General features: G+C 34.7%; 1 protein-coding gene across 1 annotated transcript in view; it reads right to left on the reverse strand.

Moving 5' to 3' along the window:
• Positions 1 to 6,273: 6,273 nt before the first annotated feature.
• LOC115895666 (deleted in azoospermia protein 4-like) overlaps positions 6,274 to 22,777 on the reverse strand; it is a 62,341-nt gene continuing 45,837 nt past the window's right edge. Inside the window, exons 24-34 of the mRNA XM_030926319.1 lie at positions 22,625 to 22,675; positions 20,739 to 20,810; positions 19,946 to 19,996; positions 18,022 to 18,093; positions 16,486 to 16,536; positions 14,377 to 14,448; positions 13,574 to 13,624; positions 11,948 to 12,019; positions 8,698 to 8,732; positions 7,074 to 7,145; positions 6,274 to 6,316 (exon numbers count right to left, since the gene is read on the reverse strand). Of these exons, the coding sequence (XP_030782179.1) occupies positions 6,274 to 6,316; positions 7,074 to 7,145; positions 8,698 to 8,732; positions 11,948 to 12,019; positions 13,574 to 13,624; positions 14,377 to 14,448; positions 16,486 to 16,536; positions 18,022 to 18,093; positions 19,946 to 19,996; positions 20,739 to 20,810; positions 22,625 to 22,675 (642 nt within the window). The remainder of the gene's footprint in view (positions 6,317 to 7,073; positions 7,146 to 8,697; positions 8,733 to 11,947; positions 12,020 to 13,573; positions 13,625 to 14,376; positions 14,449 to 16,485; positions 16,537 to 18,021; positions 18,094 to 19,945; positions 19,997 to 20,738; positions 20,811 to 22,624; positions 22,676 to 22,777) is intronic.

The raw sequence follows: 22,777 nt of genomic DNA on the forward strand, positions 1-22,777 counted from the left end.
AGACCCTGAAGGAAGCCCTAAACATGGAAAGGAACAACCGGTACCAGCCATCGCAAAAAATGCCAAAATGTAAAGACCATCGAGGCTAGGAAGAAACTGCATCAACTAACGAGCAAAATAACCAGTTAATATCATAATGGCAGGATCAAGTTCACACATAACAATATTAACCTTAAATGTTAATGGACTAAATGCTCCAATTAAAAGACACAGACTGGCAAACTGGATAAAGAGTCAAGACCCATCAGTCTGCTGTATTCAGGAGACCCATCTCACATGCAGACATACATAGGCTCAAAATAAAGGGATGGAGGAAGATCTACCAAGCAAATGGAAACAAAAAAAAGCAGGGGTTGCAATCCTAGTCTCTGATAAAACAGACTTTAAACCATCAAAGATCAAAAGAGACAAAGAAGGCCATTACATAATGGTAAAGGGATCAATTCAACAGGAAGAGCTAACTCTCCTAAATATATATGCACCCAATACAGGAGCACCCAGATTCATAAAGCAAGTCCTTAGAGACTTACAAAGAGACTTAGACTCCCATACAATAATAATGGGAGACTTCAACACTCCGCTGTCAACATTAGACAGATCAACGAGACAGAAAGTTAACAAGGATATCCAGGAATTGAACTCATCTCTGCACCAAGCGGACCTAATAGACATCTATAGAACTCTCCACCCCAAATCAACAGAATATACATTCTTCTCAGCACCACATCGCACTTATTCCAAAATTGACCACATAATTGGAAGTAAAGCACTCCTCAGCAAATGTAAAAGAACAGAAATTATAACAAACTGTCTCTCAGACCACAGTGCAATCAAACTAGAACTCAGGACTAAGAAACTCAATCAAAACCGCTCAACTACATGGAAACTGAACAACCTGCTCCTGAATGACTACTGGGTACATAACGAAATGAAAGCGGAAATAAAGATGTTCTTTGAAACCAATGAGAACAAAGATACAACATACCAGAATCTCTGGGACACATTTAAAGCAGTGTGTAGAGGGAAATTTATAGCACTAAATGCCCACAAGAGAAAGCAGGAAAGATCTAAAATTGACACTCAAACATCACAATGAAAGAACTAGAGAGGCAAGAGCAAACACATTCAAAAGCTAGGAGAAGGCAAGAAATAACTAAGATCAGAGCAGAACTGAAGGAGATAGAGACACAAAATACCCTCCAAAAACTCAATGAATCCAGGAGTTGGTTTTTTGAAAAGATCAACAAAATTGACAGACCACTAGCGAGGCTAATAAAGAAGAAAAGAGAGGAATCAAATAGATGCAATAAAAAATGATAAAGGGGATATCACCACTGACCCCACAGAAATACAAACTACCATCAGAGAATACTGTAAACGCCTCTACGCAAATCAACTAGAAAATCTAGAAGAAATGGATAATTTCCTGGACACTTACACTCTCCCAAGGCTAAACCAGGAAGAAGTTGAATCCCTGAATAGACCAATAGCAGGCTCTGAAATTGAGGCAACAATTAATAGCCTACCCACCAAAAAAAGTCCAGGACCAGATGGATTCACAGCTGAATTCTACCAGAGGTACAAGGAGGAGCTGGTACCATTCCTTCTGAAACTATTCCAATCAATAGAAAAAGAGGGAATCCTCCCTAACTCATTTTATGAGGCCAACATCATCCTGATACCAAAGCCTGGCAGAGACACAACAAAAAAAGAGAATTTTAGACCAATATCCCTGATGAACATGATGCAAAAATCTCAATAAAATACTGGCAAACCGGATTCAGCAGCACATCAAAAAGCTTATCCACCATGATCAAGTGGGCTTCATCCCTGGGATGCAAGGCTGGTTCAACATTCGCAAATCAATAAACGTAATCCAGCATAAACAGAACCAAAGACAAGAACCACATGATTGTCTCAATAGATGCAGAAAAGGCTTTTGACAAAATTCAACAGCCCTTCATGCTAAAAACGCTCAATAAATTCGGTATTGATGGAACGTACCTCAAAATAATAAGAGCTATTTATGACAAACCCACAGCTAATATCATACTGAATGGGCAAAAACTGGAAAAATTCCCTTTGAAAACTGGCACAAGACAGGGATGCCCTCTCTCACCACTCCTATTCAACATAGTGTTGGAAGTTCTGGCTAGGGCAATCAGGCAAGAGAAAGAAATCAAGGGTATCCAGTTAGGAAAAGAAGAAGTCAAATTGTCCCTGTTTGCAGATGACATGATTGTATATTTAGAAAACCCCATCGTCTCAGCCCAAAATCTCCTTAAGCTGATAAGCAACTTCAGCAAAGTCTCAGGATACAAAATTAATGTGCAAAAATCACAAGCATTCTTATACACCAGCAACAGACAAGCAGAGAGCCAAATCAGGAATGAACTTCCATTCACAATTGCTTCAAAGAGAATAAAATACCTAGGAATCCAGCTTACAAGGGATGTAAAGGACCTCTTCAAGGAGAACTACAAACCACTGCTCAGTGAAATCAAAGAGGACACAAACAAATGGAAGAACATACCATGCTCATGGATAGGGAGAGAATCAATATCGTGAAAATGGCCATAACTCCCCAAGGTTATTTAAGATCAATGCCATCCCCATCAAGCTACCAATGAGTTTTCTTCACAGAATGGAAAAAACTGCTTTAAAAGTTCATATGGAACCAAAAAAGAGCCCCGCATTGCCAAGACAATCCTAAGTCAAAAGGACAAAGCTGGAGGCGTCACGCTACTGACTTCAAACTATACTACAAGGCTACATAACCAAAACAGCATGGTATGGTACCAAAACAGAGATATAGACCAATGGAACGAACAGGCCTCAGAAATAATACCACACATCTACAGCCATCTGATCTTTGACAAACCTGGAGAAACATAGAAATGGGGAAAGGATTCCCTGTTTAATAAATGGTGCTGGGCAAACTTGGCTAGCCATAAGTAGAGAAGCTGAAACTGGATCCTTTCCATACCCCTTATACGAAGATTAATTCAAGTGGATTAGAGACTTAAATGTTAGACCTAATACATAAAAACCCTAGAAGAAAATCTAGGTAGTACCATTCAGGACATAGGCATGGGGCAAGGACTTCATGTCTAAAACACCAAAAGCAACGGCAGCCAAAGCAAAATTGACAATGGGATCTAATTAACCTAAAGAGCTTTTGCACAGCAAAAGAAACTACCCTCAGAGTGAAACAGCAACCTACAGAATGGGAGAAATTTTTTGCACCTACTCATCTGACAAAGGGCTAATATCCAGAATCTACAAAGAACTCAACAAATATACGAGAAAAAAACAAACAACCCCATCAAAAAGTGGGAAAGGATATGAAACAGACATTTCTCAAAGAAGATATTCATACAGCCAACAGACACATGGAAAATGCTCATCATCACTCGCCATCAGAGAAATGCAAATCAAAACCACAATGAGATACCATCTCACACCAGTTAGAATGGCAATCATTAAGAAGTCAGGAAACAACAGGTGTTGGAGAGGATGTGGAGAAATAGGAACACTTTTACACTGTTGGTGGGATTGTAAACTAGTTCAACCATTATGGAAAACAGTATGGCAATTCCTCAAGGATCTAGAACTAGATGTACCATATGACCCAGCCATCCCACTACTGGGTATATACCCAAAGGATTATAAATTATTCTACTACAAAGACACATGTACACGTATGTTTATTGCGGCACTATTCACAATAGCAAAGACTTGGAATCAACCCAAATGTCCATCTGTGACAGACTGGATTAAGAAAATGTGGCACATATACACCATGGAATACTATGCAGCCATAAAAAAGGATGAGTTTGCGTCCTTTGTAGGGACATGGATGCAGCTGGAAACCATCATTCTTAGCAAACTATCACAAGAACAGAAAACCAAACACCGCATGTTCTCACTCATAGGTGGGAACTGAACAATGAGATCACTTGGACTCGGGAAGGGGAACATCACGCACTGGGGCCTATCAGGGGGGGGGGGGAGGAGGGAGGGATTGCATTGGGGAGTTATACATGATATAAATGATGAATTGATGGGTGCTGACGAGTTGATGGGTGCAGCACACCAACATGGCATAAGTATACATATGTAACAAACCTGCACGTTATGCACATGTACCCTAGAACAGTATAATAGAACCATACTTAAAGTATAAAAAAAAAAAAAAAAAAAAAAAAAAAAAAAAAGCTAAAAGAGGCTCTGAGCAGTGGCTCATGCCTGTAATCCCAGAACTTTGTGATGGTCGAGGAGGACTGATCACTTTGAGATCAGGAGTTCAAGACCAGCCTGGCCAACATGGCGAAACTCTGTCTCTACTAAACCCCATCTATACTAAAAATTAGCTGGGTGTGGTGGCAGACATCGTCTAATCCCACCTACTTCAGGAGGCTGAGGCAGGAAGAACTGCTTGAACCCAGGAGACAGAAGTCGCAGTGATCCGAGAGATCACACCACCTGCACTTTCAGCCTGGACACCCTGTGAGACTCCATCTCAAAAAAAAAAAAGAAAGAAATTCATAAAATGAGATTCACAGTTCTTACCACATATACTAGTGTGTAGTTTTCTGACAAATTAAAGAATTATCTTAGGAACTTTAGTGATAGAATACTGGTTTAAAAAAGCTCAATTGTTAAATCCCTAATTTTTGAACTCCAATGTTCAAGAAAAATGACTCAGGGACAAAACCTGTGACAAGTATACTGTAACATATCGTTTTTAATATTATTTGCATTTTAAAAGTCGGGTATCCAAACAAGGAATTTACATTCCACCATTGGGACTTCTCAGTATTATACAGATTACCAGCACATCACTACTTCCACACTCTCACCTATTAACAGAACTTATGTGATGCAAGAGTGACAGTATTGTTACACAGAAATTTGCAGTAATGATAAAATGAAAAACAACCCTGTCTATTTCAATATTTGAATAATACTACTGACTTCACTGTTGGGAAACTTCTGTCACATGCTATGGAGAGAATGCCATAAATATTTTCCACTGCTTAAGACGAAATTGTTGTAAAAGAAAAGGGAAATATAATTCATACTAATTCTAGTTTGAGGAGTAGAATTCTAGAGGAAGCCCTCCCACAGAATTCTGCAAAATCATATTAATACAGTATTTATTAAAGAATGGTTTTTCAAATTAGTGGAACTGAAATATAGGAAAGGCCTGCTGAATCAGAAACTTTTATGTATATATTAAAAATTTGGGGTATACAATTTCAACAACCTTTACATTAACTTCTGAATAACAGTCTATTTAAGCTCCATGATTTATGGCTAACATCTTTAAATTTGGGCAAAAATGTTTGCTTCTCAAAAAAAATTATTAAAACTAGAAAAAAATACAAACTATATATTTAAGAAAAACAAAATTAGATGTTTGCCTTTTGTGGGCCATTTCCAGAAGTTGAAGTAGTTTCATGAATTGAGCACTCATTTGGCACAACATCACCTCCTGTATCAACTTTACCACAGTGGTAATAAAGAGCTGAATAAGCCTATATTTAAAATAATGAAATATAATTAAACAGATACACGATACTTTTAAAAGCCACTTATTTATTCTTCAAAAAGGTGAGCTGGTATCAAAAGTTTCAATGTAGGCTGTGTTGAAATTCAATTGTATTACTTCAGAAATCTTGTTTTAAATGAAAAGTTGAAATACATTAAGGCAGCCTTTTGTTTTAAAATGGCTTCCAGAAATCAACATAATCAGAAGTAGAAGGACTCTAAGAAACGAACGCAGTAAGGGAGTGTTTGAGAACTTTAGCACTTATTATATCCTTCAAATATCCAATTGTGATGCAAGACAGCAGCTCTGGTGTGTTAGAGGTAACACTTTTGGTTTTATTACTATTCTTATGGGTAATTAGCAGCAAAACATTTCTGTTTCTCTTCAACAAATTTTTTATGGCTGGTAAAGCCAGAGGCATATTCTAGGCAGATACATGCCAATTCTAAAGCCACATTAACACTACTATTCCTGGATTATATCATCTATCAACAAGTAACTGAACACTTATCAGATATGTGGACCAGCCATTGTTTCAGCACACAAAAACCTGAGAGAGAAAAAGGCACTGTTGCTCCATGGGAGTTTACAACTGGGTTAAAAACAAGGTAACAAAATGTAAACATTAATATAAGGCACCATTTAAAAATATCTATAGGCATATATGAAATGGAAAAAAAATCAAGAAAGATGAAGTATGTTTCACTAATTCACTTTACTCAATAACCCCTTTCGCTATTCAACAGGCCACTGTGAAGGCATCTTAAAAAAAAAAAAAAGAAAAACAAAATTATTCATATATTCCTACACGTTTTCAAAAACACATGAGATATACAATACTGAAGCACTTATCATGTTGGCTCATTTGTTATTAAAATGAAAGAAGCGAAGAGTAGGAAAAAGAAGTACTTTATGTTTCTATTCCCTGACGTTTTTGTTGTTACTTCTATATATAAAACCTCACTGCTTTCTCAATTTTCTGGAGTTGGCACTGTGGAAATCTCAAAAGATACTAGTTCTTTCAATTTATTATTTATTACCATAGATATGATTATGGATCACAGATACACTCATATCTATAAAAAGAGGCCCAGAGAACTATTATCCTCAAGCAGCCAGTTAAAATAACAAAAAATTGTAATTCTGTGCTCTAAGAATGGGGTAATAATTTTATTTCATTCTATCTCCCTAAAAAAAAAAACTGTGAAACTCAGTTTGGATGTTTCAGCTATTTGATAGCAAACGCAAAAAAAAAAAAAAAAGCTGAAATACAGATGGACACACCAAATCTCAGAAAACTGTTCTACAGAAAAGTTATTGCTATGTATATTACTATCAAGATATTACTCTATTACTTCTAAATAATACAGAGGGCTTCACTACAGACCAATTCTAAGTGTTTTCTTAAATTTTAGGTACATTCCTCTAGATTAAAATGACTATTCAGGCAATTTGTATAAACAAGTTAAAGGCCTCAATAATATCTGAAAGTAAAACATTTTACTCCCTCTCCAATTACCTGGTGATTATATACAGGCAACTGGTATCCAGTGATGACCTGACCTGGTGAACTTGGATAAGTAGGATACGCCTAAAAGTAAGTTTACAGAAAGAATGAATTAATACGGTAAAACATTTTTTTTAATTAGAAAGAATATTATTCCCAATATAAAAAAAAAAGAAAAACTTGAAAATATTTCTTACTTTTCTATATACAACAATGCAGAATTCTAAATGAATGACTTCAGGGAAAAAGAAATATTCTCTGTCAAGTGCTAAGTCCCTTTGCGTGGCGCGGGGGAACAGACAAATTACAAAGAAGTGACTATTTCACCAGGCAAAGTTTACCTTACTGGGTACTTATTCCCACCCAAAAGTTATTTCTTAGACCGGTGATAAGGCTCCATTAAGACAGATTTCAGTGTAAGTTAATACATTTGCTATTTATTTGTCAATATACTTCCAGACAGTTTTGTGTCTGACAGTATTATAGGTTAATATGTAGTTCTCCTACAGATATTATGGTATTTTCTGTACTTCATTTTTAAAAACTAAGGGGAGTATATAATCCAAAACTGCAGAAGAGGCAGTACAATGTCTTCATATTTCAATAAATATTTATTGTTTGAAAACATATAGGTAGCAGCATACATGAATACACCCAGATTCACCATGTATTGGCTCATCGTGAATGTTAGAAAAAAGTAGGGCTGTTTTTCTAGCCATTGCTCAGAGAAGGAAAAAGAAGAAGAGGTATACCCTACATGTTTCAAGTACATGGAAAATGTCAACAAATGAGAGACACTGAAGAACTATCACTACTATTTTGTTACTTTATTTTCCATCAAGGAAAATATCTTTTAAACTAAGACATAAATAAGATGAACTAAGAAGAAAATAAATATTATTTATCACCAATAAGTGATAGAGTATGTCAAATCCTACTTTAATTATCAAAATTACCAGGATCAGAGAAATCAGATGCCAGAAATTCACAGGATTTATAGGTATAGTAAAACACATCAGAAATCTACACATTTCAGAACCAGAATTTTTCCAGCAGTTTATATGAGCAGTCATCTGGAAATCACAGCAAGTAAAGAAGAGCTAGATGAACTGCTAACCTTAGGGAACAATAAACTAGGCAGAAACGTAAGAACAGTTGCTTTCAAATATTTTTGCAACGAGTTATAAGTGGGGAAAGAAGCTTGGGTGTTTTAGAGGTAATACTCCTTTTTATTTGTATTCTTATTTAAGAACAATTAACAGCAAAACATTTCTATTTCTCTTCCACATTTTTTTTTTTTTTTTTGTGGCTGGTAAAGCCAGAGGCAGATTCTAGAAAGATACATGCTAATTCTAAAGTAATATTAATACTATCTTTCTTAGATTACTCACTCTATCAACAAGTAACTGAACACTTATTATGTGGACCAGCCACTGCTTAAGCACACAAAAACCTGAGAGGGAAAAAGGCACGGTGGTGCCCGTGGGAGATTATAATTGGGTTAAAAAGAAAGTAACAAAACATTAATATAAAGCACCACTTAAAATATTTATAGGCATATATGTTATGGAAGATAATCAAGAAACAATAGGAAGTATACGGTAGGCTACTTCACTTTACTAGAGGTGCAACTTACCTCCTTTGACCTCCAACAGGCCACTGTGGTGGCATCTAAAAACAAAAAAAGGAAACCAAAATTATTCAAATATTCCTACACATTTTCAAAAACACATGAGATACATAATATTGAGGTACTTATGCTGACTCCTTTATTATTATTATAATAAAAGAAACAGAATGGAAAAAAGAAGTACTTTATGGTTCTAATCTCTGACATTCTTGTTGCTATTTCCACATATAAAACCTATTTCCTCGATTTTTTTGATTTTGGCATTGCGGAAATCTCAAATATGTTAGTTTTTTGAATTTATTACGATGGATATGATTATTGGTCACAGACACAGTCATATCTATGAAAAGAGAACCAGAGAACAACTATCATGAAGCAGTCCGCTAAAATGAAAATAAATATAATTTGAATTCTGTGCTCTAAGAATTGGGTAATAATTTTATTCACTCTATGTCCCTAAAAACTTCATGAAAGTCGGGCTGGATATTTCATTCAGCTATTTGACAGGAAAGGTGAAAACTACATGCTGAAATATAGAAGGACACCAAATCTCAAAAGACTGTTCTACAGAAAAGTTACTGCCAAGTATATTCCTGTCAAAATACTCCATTACTGCTAAGTAATACAGAGGTCTTCATTCTAGACTAATTCTAAATGTTTTCCTAAATTATAGGTATATTTCATGAGTTTAAAATGACAAACTATTCAGGAAATCTGCATAAACAAGTTAGAGGCCTCAACAATATCTGAAAGCAAATCACTTTACTCCTTCCTATATTACTTGATAATTATATACAGGTAACTGATATCCAGTGGTGACCTGCACTGGTGAATATGGATAAGTAGGAAATGTCTGAAAATAAAGTTTATAGAAAGAATGAATAAGATAAACTATTTTTTAAAATTAGAAATATCATTCCCAATATCACAAAAATATGAAAAACTTTATTGTTTTTCTATATACAATAATGCAGAATTCTAAAGGAATGACTGACTTCATGAAGAAAAATATTCTCTGTCAAGTGTTACATTTTGGGTGTGAAGCGGGAACAAATGATAAAGTAGTGACTATTTCACCAGGCCAAGTTTATTTATACTGTGTACTAATTCACACCCAGAAGTTATTTCTTTCACTGGCAATAATGCTCCATTAAGACAGATTTCAATGTAAGTTAGATTAATACATTTGCTATTTCCCTGTAAAGATACTTCTAGACTGTTTTGTATTAGACAATACTATGAGGTAATATGTAGTTTTACAGATGTTATAGCTTTTTCTGTACTTCATTTCGAAAAAATAAGTGCAGTATATAATCCATAACCACAGTAGACATAGTATAGTATATGTTTCAATAGATACTTCTTGTTTGAAAATATGTAGGTAGTAGCATACATGAATACACCCAGATTCAGTAATAGCTCACAGTAAATGTTAGAAACAAGTAGGGCTTTTTTTTCTAGCCTTCGTTCACAGAACGAAAACGCAGCAGAGGTATACCCTACACATTTCAAGTACATGGAAAACGTCAACAAATAAGAGATGCCGAAGAACTATTTCACTATTATTTGGTGACTGTATTCTCCATCAAAGAAAGTATCTTTTAAACTAAGACATAAATAAAATGAACTAAGAAGAATATAAATGTTATTTATCACCAATAAGTGACAGAGTATGTCAAATCCTACTTTAAATATCAATGTAACCAGGATCAGAGAAATTAGATGCCAGAAACTTACAGGATTTACAGATACATACTAAACCACATCAGAAGGCTACCCATTCCAGAACCAGAATATACCCAGAAGTCAGCAATTTATATGAGGAGGCATCTCGAAATCACTTAAAATAAAGGATATCTAGATGAACTGCTAACCTTAGAGAAGAATAAAGTAGGCAGACACAAAAGGGGAGCTGCTTTTATTCACTTTAGGAACTAGTTATACGGAGGGAAAGCAGCTCAGGTGATTTAGAGGTAATACTCTTGTTTATTCCTACTCTTAGCTCTCTTGTATAAATTTACCATAAGTTAATTAACTAGTCATTTATTGATATTCTTTTAGATATTTGAAAGGTTTTGATAATATAAATAAATATTGTTGTACATAAAAAAAGTAATTAACAGCAAAACATTTCTGTTTCTCTTCAAGAAATTTTCTCTTGCTGGTAAAGCCAGAGGGAGATTCTAGAGGGATACATACTAATTCTCAAGCCACATTAATACTACCTTTCTTAGATTACATAGTCTATCATTATGTGGACCAGCCATTGCTTAACTACACAAAAAACCTGAGAGAGAAAAAGACACCGTTGCTCCCTCTAGAGTTTATAATTGGGTTAACAAGAAAGTAAAAAAATAAAATAAAATAAAACAATAATATGAAGAACCACTTAAAAATATTTATAGGCATATATGACATGGAAAAAAAGCAAGAATGAACAGGGAGTGTGTTTGGCTAATTCACTTAACCTCAAGTACAACGTAACCCCTTTGCTCCCCAACAGGCCACTGTGGTGGCATTTTTTTAAAAAAAAGGGAAATCAAAACTATTAAAGTATTCCTACACATTTTCAAAAACACATGAGACATACAATATTGAAGTACTTATTCTGCTATCTCTTTTTTTTAAAAAAGTAACAGAATTGAAAAACGTTAAGTACTTTATGTTTCTAGTCCCTGACGTTCTTGTAACTCACATATATGAAACCTCCCATTTTTCCCAATTTTCTGGAGTTGGCGTTGTAGAAATCTCAAAGATACTAGTTCTTTCACTTAATTACCATAGATATAATTATGGGTCATAGATGGTCATATCTATGAAAAGAGATCCAGAGAACTACTATCATGAAACAGCCAACTAAAATAAAAATATAATTAGAATGCTGTGCTCCAAAAAGTGGGTGGTAACTTCATTTCATTCTATCTCCCTAAAAAAATTCATGAAAGTCAGTATGGATATTTCATCCAGCTATTTGACAGTAATGCTGAAAACTACATTCTGACATAAAGAAGGGGACACCAAATCTCAGAAAACTGTTCTACAGAAAAGTTATTGCCAAGTATATTCCTGTCAAAATATTACTCCATCACTTCTAACTAATACAGCGGTCTTCATTCCAGACTAATTCCAAGTGTTTCTTAAATTTTATGCACACTTCACTAGTTTAAAATGACCAACTATTCAGGCAATTTGTATAAACAAGTTAAAGGCCTCAATAATATCTGAAAGCAAATCATTTTACTCCCTCTTACATTACCTGAAAATTATATACAGGCAACTGATGTCCAGTGATGACCTGAACTGGTGAATCTGGATAAGTAGAATATGCCTGAAAATAAATTACACAGAAAGAATGAACTAACATGGTAAACCATTTTTTTAAAATTAGAAAGAAATATCAATCCCAATATAACAAAAATATGAAAAATTTGAAATACTAATTATTTTCCTATGTACAACAATGCAGAATGGTAAATGACTGACTGATGAAGAAAGAAATATTTTCTGTCAAGTCCTACCCTTGGATGTGGAGGGAGAACAGACAAATGACAAAAGAATTGAGTATTTCACCAGAGTAAATTTACTTTACTTATACTGTGTACTTATGTCTACTCAGAAATTATTTCTTACACTGATGATGAGGCTGCAATAAGACAGATTTCAGTTTAAGTTAAATTAATACATTAGCTATTTGCCTGTAAAAATACTTCTAGACTGTTTTGCATCTGACAATATTATAGGGTAATATGTAGTTCTAGAGATGTTACAGCTTTTTCTGAACTTCATTTCAAAAAAATAAGCGCAGTATACAATCTAATACTGGAAAAGAGACAGTATAATGTCCTCTATGTTTCAATAAATACTTACTGTTTGAAAACATATAGGTAGCAGCACACATGAATATACCCAGATTCAAAAATGGCTCATAGTAAATGTTAGAAACAAGTAGGGCTTCTTTTCTATCCATTGTTCAGAGAAAGAAAAAGAAGACGACGTATACCCTACACGTTTCAATTACATGAACTGTCAACAAGTGAGACACACTGAAGAACTATTTCACTACTATTGTGTTACTTTATTTTCATCACAGAAAATGTCTTCTAAACTAGGACATAAATAAAATGAACTAAGAAGAAAATAAACTTTATCACCAGTAAGTGATAAGAATATGTTAAATCCTTCTTTAAATAGCAAAGTAATAGGAATCAGAGAAATCAGATGCCAGAAACTCATGGAATTTATACATACATTAAACCATATCAGAAATCTACCCATTCCAGAATCAGAATATATCCAGAAGTCAGCAATTTATATTAGGAAGCATCTGGAAACCATTTCACATAAAGAATAGCTAGATGAATTGCTAAACTTAGAGAAGAATAAGATAGGCAGACCATAAGGAGAGCTGTTTTCAAATACTTTAGGAACTACTTATATGGGGGAAAGCAACGCCGGTGTTACAGAGGTAATACACTTTTTAGTCCTTATTTAAGAGTAATTAACAGAAAAACATTGCTGTTTCTCTTTATCAAATTTTTTATGGCTGGTAAATCCAGATGCAGATTCTAATCAGATACATGTTATTCTAAAGCCAAATTAATACTACCTTTCTTTGATAAAACCACATGAGGTCTACCTTTCTTTGATTATATAGTCTATCAACAAGTAACTGAACATTTATCATTATGTGGATAAGCCCTTGCTTAAGCACACAAAATCCTGAGAAAGAATAAGGCACTGTTGCTCCCATGGGAGTTTACAGTTGGGTTGCAATTGTAACACATTAATATAAAGAACTATTTTAAAAAATTAATAGGCATATATAATATGGAAAAAAAATCAAAAAAGAAGAGGAAGTATACATTTCACTAATTTGCTTTACCAGAGGTACAACGTAACTCCTTTGCTCCCCAACAGGCCAATGTAGTGGAATCTCAAAAAAAAAAAAAAAAAAAAAAAAAAAAAAAAAAAAAAAAGGAAACCAAAGTTATTCAAATATTCCTACACATTTTCAAAAACACATGAGATACATAATATTCAAGTACTTATCATGATGGCTCCTTTGTTATTATAAGAAAAGAAATAGAATGGAAAAAAGAAGTACTTTAGGTTTCTAACCCTGACATCCTTGTCACTTCTATAAATAAAACCTCGCTGTTTTTCCAAATTTTCTGGAGACGACACTATGGAACTCTCAAAGATATGAGTTCTGTGAATTTATTACCACATATATGAGTGTACGTCATAGATATATTTTTACCATTGAAAAGAGACCCAGAGAACTACTATCATGAAGCAGTAAGTTAAAATAAAAATATGATTATAATTATGTGCTATAAGAATTAGGCAATAAACTTGATTTCACTGTATCTCCCTAAAAAACTGAAGAAAATCAGTCTGAATGTTTCAGCCCTTTGACAAAATACACGCTGAAATAAAGAGTGGAATACCAAATCTCAGAAAACTGTTCTATGGAGAAGTTATTGCCAAGTATATTCCTGTCAAAATATTATTTCTTTACTTCTACATAATACAGACGTCTTCATTACACTTATTCAAAGTGTTTTCTTACATTTCAAGTACATTTCACTAGTTTAAAATGACAAAATATTAGGCAATTTGTATAAACAATTTAAAGGCCTACATAGTATCTAAGGTAAAACATTTTGCACCCTCTTCAATTACCTGATAATTATATACAGGCAACTGATATCCAGTGATGACCTGCCATGATGAATTTCGGTAAATAGGATATGCCTGAAAATAAATTTCACAGAAAGAATGAATGAATATGGTAAAACATTCTTTTAATTAGAAAGAAATATCATTCCCAATATAACAAAAATATGAACTTTAAAATATTAATTAATTTTTCTATTAACAACTACGAAGAATTCTAAATGAATGAATGTCATTAAGAAGAAAGAAACACTCTCTCTCAATTGCTACCCTTTGGGAGGCGAGGTAGAACAAATGATATAGAAGTGACTACTACACCAGGCAAAGTTTACCTTATTCATACTGTGTACCTCAGCCCACTCAGAAGTTATTTCTTATACTGGTGATAAGGCCCTATTAACACAATTTCAATGTAACTTAAATTAATACATTTGCTACTTCTTTGTCAAAATACTTCTAGACTGTTTTGTATTTGACAATATTATAGGGTAATATGAAGTTCTCCTACAGATGTCATGGCGTTTTCTGTATTTCATTTTGAAAAACTAAAGGCAGTATATAATCCAAAACTGAAAAGAGACAGTATAATGTCTTCTATGTTTCAATAAATACTTATTGATTGAAAACATATAGGTAGCACCATACATGAATACACCCAGATTCATTAATCGTTCACGTGGAATGTGAGAAACAATTAGGGCTTTTTTTCTAGTCACTGTTCAGAGAAGGCAAGAAAAGTAGAGGTATACCCTACATTATTCAAGTACATTGAAAATGTCAACAAATAAGACATTGAAGAACTATTTCACTACTATTTTGTTACTTATTTTCCATCAAAGAAAATGTCTTTTAAACTAAGACATAATAAAATAAATTAAGAAGAAAATAAATGTTATTTACCACCAGTAAGTGACACAGTATGTCAAATCCTTCTTTAAATATCAAAGTCGCCAGGATGAGAGAAATTAGATGCCAGAAATTCATGGGATTTATAGATACAGTAAATCAGAAACCTACCCATTCCAGAACCAGAATATATCCAGAATTCAGCAACCTATATGAGGAGGCATCTGGAAATCATTTCAAGTAAAGAATAGCTAGGTGAACTGTAACCTCAGAGAAGAATAAACTAGGCAGACGCATAAGGACAGCTGCTTTCTAATACTTTTGGAATTAGCTACATGGAAGGAAAGCAGTTCAGATGTTTTAGAGGTAATACTCTTATTTTTTGTTCCTATTCTTCTTTTGGAGTGCAGTGGCCAGACCTCAGCTCACTGCAAGCTCCGCCTCCTGGGTTCACGCTATTCTCCTGCCTCAGCCTCCCGAGTAGCAGGGACTACAGGCGCCGCCACCTCGCCCGGCTAATTTTTTGTATTTTTAGTAGAGACGGGGTTTCACCGTGTTAGCCAGGATGGTCTCGATCTCCTGACCTCATGATCCGCCCGTCTCGGCCTCCCAAAGTGCTGGGATTACAGGCTTGAGCCACCGCGCCCGGCCCTATTCTTATTTAAGAGTAATTAACAACAAAACATTTCTGTTTCACTTCAACAAATTTTTTTTACAGCTCGTAAAGTCAGAGGGAGATCCCAGGCAGATACGTGCTCATTCTAAAGCCACATTAATACTATCTTTCTTGGATTATATAATCCATCAACAAGTAACTGAACACTGATCATTATGTGGACTAGCCATTGCTGAAGCACCCCAAAGCCAGAGAGAGAAAAAGGCACTGTTGCTCCCATGGGAGTTTATAATTGGGTTAAAAACAAAGTAACAAAACATAACACATTAAGAAGGATTTTTTTTTTTTTTTTGACAGATTCTCACTCTATCACCCAGACTGGAGTGCAGTGGTGCCATCTCCGCTCACTGTAAGCTGTGCCTCCTGGGTTCACACCATACTCCCACTTCAGCCTCTGGAGTAGCTGGGACTACAGGCGCCCACCACCACGCCCACTTAGTACAGATAGGGATTCACAGGGTTAGCCAGGAAGGTCTTGATTTTCTGAACTTGTGATCTACCCAACTAATGATTTATAAACATTGGTAGGGCATATATGATGTGGAAAAAAATCAAGAAGGAATAGGGATATATGTCTGGCTAATTCACCTTACCAGAGGTACAGTGTAACTCCTGGGCTCCCCAACAGGCCACTGTGGTGGCATCTTGATAAAACAAAAAAGAAACCAAAATTATTCAAATATTTCTATACATTTTCAAAAACACACGAGATACACAATATTGAGGTACTTATCATGCTAGATCGTTTGTTATCATAATAAAAGGAACACAATAGAAAAAAGAAGTACTTTAGGGTTTCGAATCCCCGAAGTTCTTGTTGTTATTTCTACATATAATACCTCACCTTTGAACTAAATTTTCTGGAGATGTCATTGTGGAAATCTCAAAAGATACTAGTTCTTTGAATTTATTATAATAGATATGGAAATGGGACACAGATATAGTCATATCTACGAAAAGAGACTCAGGGAACTACTATCACGAAGCAGCAAGCTAAAATAAAAACATAATTGGAATTCTATGATCTAAGAATTGGGTAATAATTTTATTTCACTCTATATCTCTACAAAATTCATTGAAGTCACTCTGGATGTTTCAGAAGCCTCCTTAGTAGCTGGGACTACAGGTGCCCACCACAACGCCCAGCTAAATTTGTGTTCATATTTTTAGTAGAGACGGGATTTCATTGTGTTAGCCAGGAAGGTCTCGATCTCCTGACCTTGTGATTTGCCCACCTAAAGAATGATTTAAAAATATTTGTACGGCATATATGACATGGAAAAAATCAAGAAAGGACAAGAAGTGTATCTTTGGCTCATTCACTTTACCAGAGGTACAGCATAACTCCCGGGCTCCCGAACAGCCCACTGTGGTGGCATCTTGAAAAAAAAGAAAGGAAACCAAAATTATTCAAATATTCCCCTACATTTGGAAAAACAGATGATACACACAACATTGAGGTACTTATGCTGGCTCCTTTGTTATTATAATAAAAGAAACACAATACACAAAAGAAGTACTTTAGGTTTCCAGTCCCCGAAATTCCTGTTGTTCTTTCTACATATAACACGTCAACTTTTACTCAAATTTTCTGGAGGTGGAAATCTCAAAGATACTAGTTCCTTGAATTTAGTATGATAGGTATGGTAATGGAACATAGATACAGTTACATCTATGAAAAGACACCTAAATAATTACTATCATGAAACAGCAAGCTAAAATAAAAATATAATTGGAATTCTGTGATCTAAGAATAGGGTAATAATTTTATTTCACTCTATACCTCTACAAAATTCATGGAAGTCAGTCTGGATGTTACAGTTCTTTGACGGCAAGGATAAGGAAAAAAAAACAAAAAAAAAAACACATGCTGCCATAGAGAAGCGGACACCAAATCTCCAAAAACTGTTCTACAGAAATGATATTGCTTCGTACATTCCAGTCAAAATTTATTCCATTGCTTCAAAATCATACAGAGGTCTTCACTCTAGACCAATTCTAAGTGTTTTCTTACACTTTACATACATTTCACTACTTTAAACTGACAAAATATTCAGGCAATTTGTATAAACAATTTAAAGGCCTACATAGTATCGGAAAGTAAAACATTTTGCTCCCTCTTCAATTACCTGATAATTATATACAGGCAACTGATACCCAGTGATGACCTGATATGGTGAATTTTGGTAAGTAGGATACGTCTGAAAATAAATTTCACAGAAAGAATGAATGAATATGGTAAAACATTCTTATAATTAGAAAGAAATACCATTCCCAATACAACAAAAATATGAACAACTTTAAAATATTAATTATTTCTCTATACACAACTATGAAGAATTCTAAAACAATGACTGTGGTTAAGAAGAAAGAAACGTTCTCTTTCAATTGCTGTCCTTTGGGAAGAGAGGGAGAACAAATGAAAAAAGAAGTGACTACTACACCAGGCAGAGTTTACCTTATTCATACTGTGTACCTCTGCCCACCCAGAAGTTATTTCTTATACTGGTGATAAGGCTCTATTAAGACAGATTTCAATGTAAGTTACATTAATACATTTGCTATTTCTTTGTCAAAATACTTCTAGACTGTTTTGTATTTGACAATATTTTAGGGTAATATGAAGTTCTCCTACAGATGTTACAGCATTTTCTGTAATTCATTTTGAAAAACTAACGGCAGTATGTAATCCAAAACTGAAAAGAGACAGTACAATGTCTTCTACATTTCAATAACTACTTATTGATTGCTATCATACAGGTAGCAGCATACATGAATACACTCAGAATCAGTAATGACTCACATGGAATGTGAACAACAAGTAGTGCTTTTTTCTAGTCATCGTTCAGAGAAGGCAACAAAAGCAGAGGTATACCCCTGCATTATTCAAGTACATGGAAAATGTCAACAAATGAGATACTGAGGAACTATTTCACTACTATTTTGTTACTTATTTTCCATCAAAGAAAATGTCTTTTAAACTAAGACATAAATAAAATGAACCAAGAAGAAAATAAATGTTATTTATCACCCGTAAGTGATAGATACTTTCTTGGATTATATAGTCCACCAACTATATAAAGAAGGCAAATCCTTCTGTAAATATCAAAGTAGCCAGGATGAGAGAAATTAGATGCCAGAAATTCATGGGATTTATAGATACAGTAAAACACATCAGAAATCTACCCATTCCAGAATCAGAATATATCCAAAATTCAGCAATCTATATGAGGAGGCATCTGGAAATCATTTCAAGTAAAGAATACCCAGATGAACATGTAACCACAGAAAAGAATAAACTAGGCAGATGAATAAGGACAGCTGCTTTCAAATATTTTTGAAACTAGCTACATGAGGGAAAAACAGTACAGATGTATTAGAGGTAGTACCTTTTTTTTTGTTCCTATTCTTTAAGAGTAACTAACAAAACATTTCTGTTTCTCTTCAAGAAATTTTTTTTTAAGGCTGGTAGTCAGAGACAGATTCCAGGCAGATACATACTCATTCTAAAGCCACATTAATACTGCCTTCCCTGGATTATATAGTCTATCAACAAGTAACTCAACACTGATCGTTATGTGGACCAGCCATTGCTGAAGCACCCAAAAGCCAGAGAGACAAAAAGGCACTGTTGCTCCCATGGGAGTTTATAATTCTGTTAAAAACAAAGTAACAAAACATAACACAGTAATATAAAGAAGGGTTTTTTTTTTTTTTTTTTTTTGAGACACAGTCTCACTCTGCAACCCAGACTGGAGTGAGTGCAGTGGTGCCATCTTGGCTCACTGTAAGCTGTGCCTCCTGGGTTCACACCATTCTCCCACCTCAGCCTCTGGAGTAGCTGGGACTACAGGAGCCCACCACCACATGCACTTAATTGGTGTTTGTATTTTTAGTAGAGATGGGGGATTCACAGTGTTAGCCAGGAAGGTCTCGATCTCCCGACCTTGTAATCTGCCCACCTAACGATTTAAAAACATATGTAAGGCATATATGACACGGAAAAAAAATCAAGTAAGAACAGGGAGTATATGTCTGGCTAATTCACTTTACCAGAGGTACAGCATAATTCCTGGGCTCCCCAACAGGCCACTGTGGTGGCATCTTGAAAAAATAAAAAGGAAACCAAAATTATTCAAATATTCCTATACATTTTTAAATACACATGAGATACACAATATGGAGGTACTTATCATGCCAGATCATTTGTTATCATACTAAAAGGAACACAATAGAAAAAAGAAGTACTTCAGCTTTCAAATCCCCGAAGTTCTTGTTGTTATTTGTACATGTAATACCTCACATTTTACCTTAATTTTCTGGAGATGGCATTGTGTAAATCTCAAAGACACTAGTTATTTCAATTTATTACAATACATATGGCAATGGGTCACAGATATAGTCGTATCTATGAAAAGAGACCCAGAGAAATACTATCATGAAGCAGCAAGCTAAAATAGAAACATAATTGGAATTCTGTGATCTAAGAATTGGGTAATAATTTTATTTCACGCTATACCTCTACAAAATTCATGGAAGTCACTCTGGATATTTCAGCTCTGATGGCAAAGATAAAAAAAAATACATGCTGCAGTACAGAAGTGGAGACCAAATCTCCAAAAACTGTTCTACAGAAATGATATTGCTTTGTATATTTATGTCAAAATTCATTGCATTGCTTCAAAATAATACAGAAGTCTTCATTGAAGACCAATTCTAAGTGTTTTCTTAAATGTATGTACATTTCACTAGTTTAAAATGACAAAATATTCAGGCAATTTGTATAAACAATTTAAAGGCCTACATAGTATCTGAAAGTAAAAGATTTTACTCTCTCTTCAATTACCGGATAATAATATACAGGAAAGTGATATCCAGTGATGACCTGATATGGTGAATTTCGGTAAGGAGGATATGCCTGAAAATAAATTTCACAGAAAGAATGAATGAATATGGTAAAACATTCTTTTAATTAGAAAGAAATATCATTCCCTTATAACAAAAATATGAACAATTTTAAAATATTTAATTATTTTTCTACACACAACTATGAAGAATTCTAAATGAATGACTGTCTTAAAGAAGAAAGAAACATTCTCTGTCAATTACTACCCTTTGGGAGGGGAGGGAGACAACGGACTTAAGAAGTGACTACTACGCCAGGCAAAGTTTACCTTATTCATACAGTGTACCATTGCCCACTCAGAAGTTATTTCTTACACTGGTGATAAGGCTTTATTAAGACAATTTCAATGTAAGTTAAAGTAATACATTTCCTATTTCTTTGTCATAACACTTCTAGACTGTTTTGTATTTGACAATATTACAGGGTAATATGAAGTTCTTCTACAGATGTAATGGCGCTTTCTGTACTTCATTTGGAAAAACTAAGGGTAGTATATAATCCAAAACTGCAAAGAGACAGTGTAATGTCTTCTATGCTTCAATAAATATTTAATTATTGAAAACATATAGGTAGCAGAATACTTGAATACACCCACATTCATTAATGGCTCACATGGAATGTGAGCAACAAGTAGGGCTGTTTTTCTAGTCATTATTCAGAGAAGGCAACAAAAGCAGAGGTATACCCCTGCATTATTCAAGTACATGGAAAATGTCAACCAATGAGACACTGAATAATTATTTCACTACTATTTTGTTACTTACTTTCCATCAAAGAAAATGTCTTTTAAACTAAGACATAAATAAAATGAACTAAGAAGAAAATATATGTTATTTACCACCAGTAAGTGATAGAGTATGTCAAATCCTTCTTTAAATATCAAAGTAGCCAGGATGAGAGAAATTAGATGCCAAAAACTCATGGGATTTATAGATACAGTAAAACACATCAGAAATTTACCCATTCCAGAACCAGAATATATCCAGAATTCACCAACCTATATGAGGAGGCATCCGGAAATCATCTCAAGTAAAAAACAGCTAGGTGAATTGCTAACCTCACAGAAGAATAAACTAGGCACATACAGAAGGACAACTGCTTTCAAATATTTTTGGAACTAGCTACATGGGCGCAAAGCAGTATAGATATTTTAGAAGTAATACTCTTTTTATTGTTCCTATTCTTATTTAAGAGTATTTAACAACAAAACATTTCCGATTCTCTTCAAGAATTTTTTTTTTACAGCTGGTAAAGGCAGAGGCAGATTTCAGGCAGCTACATGCTCATTTTAAAGCCAGATGAATATTATCTTTCTTGGATTATATAGTCTATCAACAAGTAACTGAACACTGATCATTATGTGGACCGGCCACTGCTGAAGCACCCAAAAGCCAGAGAGACAAAAAGGCACTGGTGTTCCCGTGGGAGTTTATAATTGGGTTAAAAACAAAATAACAAAGCATAACACATTAAAATAACGAAGGCTTTTTTTTTTCTTTTTTTTGAGACAGTCTCACTCTGCAACCCAGGCTGGAGTGCAGTGGTGCCATATTGCTCACTGTAAGCTGTGCCTCCTGGGTTCACACCATTCTCCAGTCTCAGCCTCCGAGCAGCTGGGACTACAGGTGCGCACCTCAAAGCCCAGCTAAATTTGTGTTCATATTTTTAGTAGAGATGGGGATTCACAGGGTTAGCCAGGAAGGTCTCAATCTCCTGACCTTGTGATATGCCCACCTAAAAAATGATTTAAAAATATTTGTAGGCATATATGACATGGGAAAAATCAAGAAAGAACAGGGAGTATATGTTTGGCTCATTCACGTTACCAGAGGTACAGCATAACTCCTGGGCTCCCCAACAGGCCACTGTGGTGGCATCTTGAAAAACAGAAAGGAAACCAAAATTATTCAAATACTCCAATACACTGGCAACAACAGATGATATACAAAATATTGAGGTACTCATGCCGGCTCCTTTGT

The sequence above is a fragment of the Rhinopithecus roxellana genome, chromosome 22, assembly GCF_007565055.1.
Source record: "Rhinopithecus roxellana isolate Shanxi Qingling chromosome 22, ASM756505v1, whole genome shotgun sequence".
In the NCBI taxonomy this organism is placed as follows: Eukaryota; Metazoa; Chordata; class Mammalia; order Primates; family Cercopithecidae; genus Rhinopithecus; species Rhinopithecus roxellana.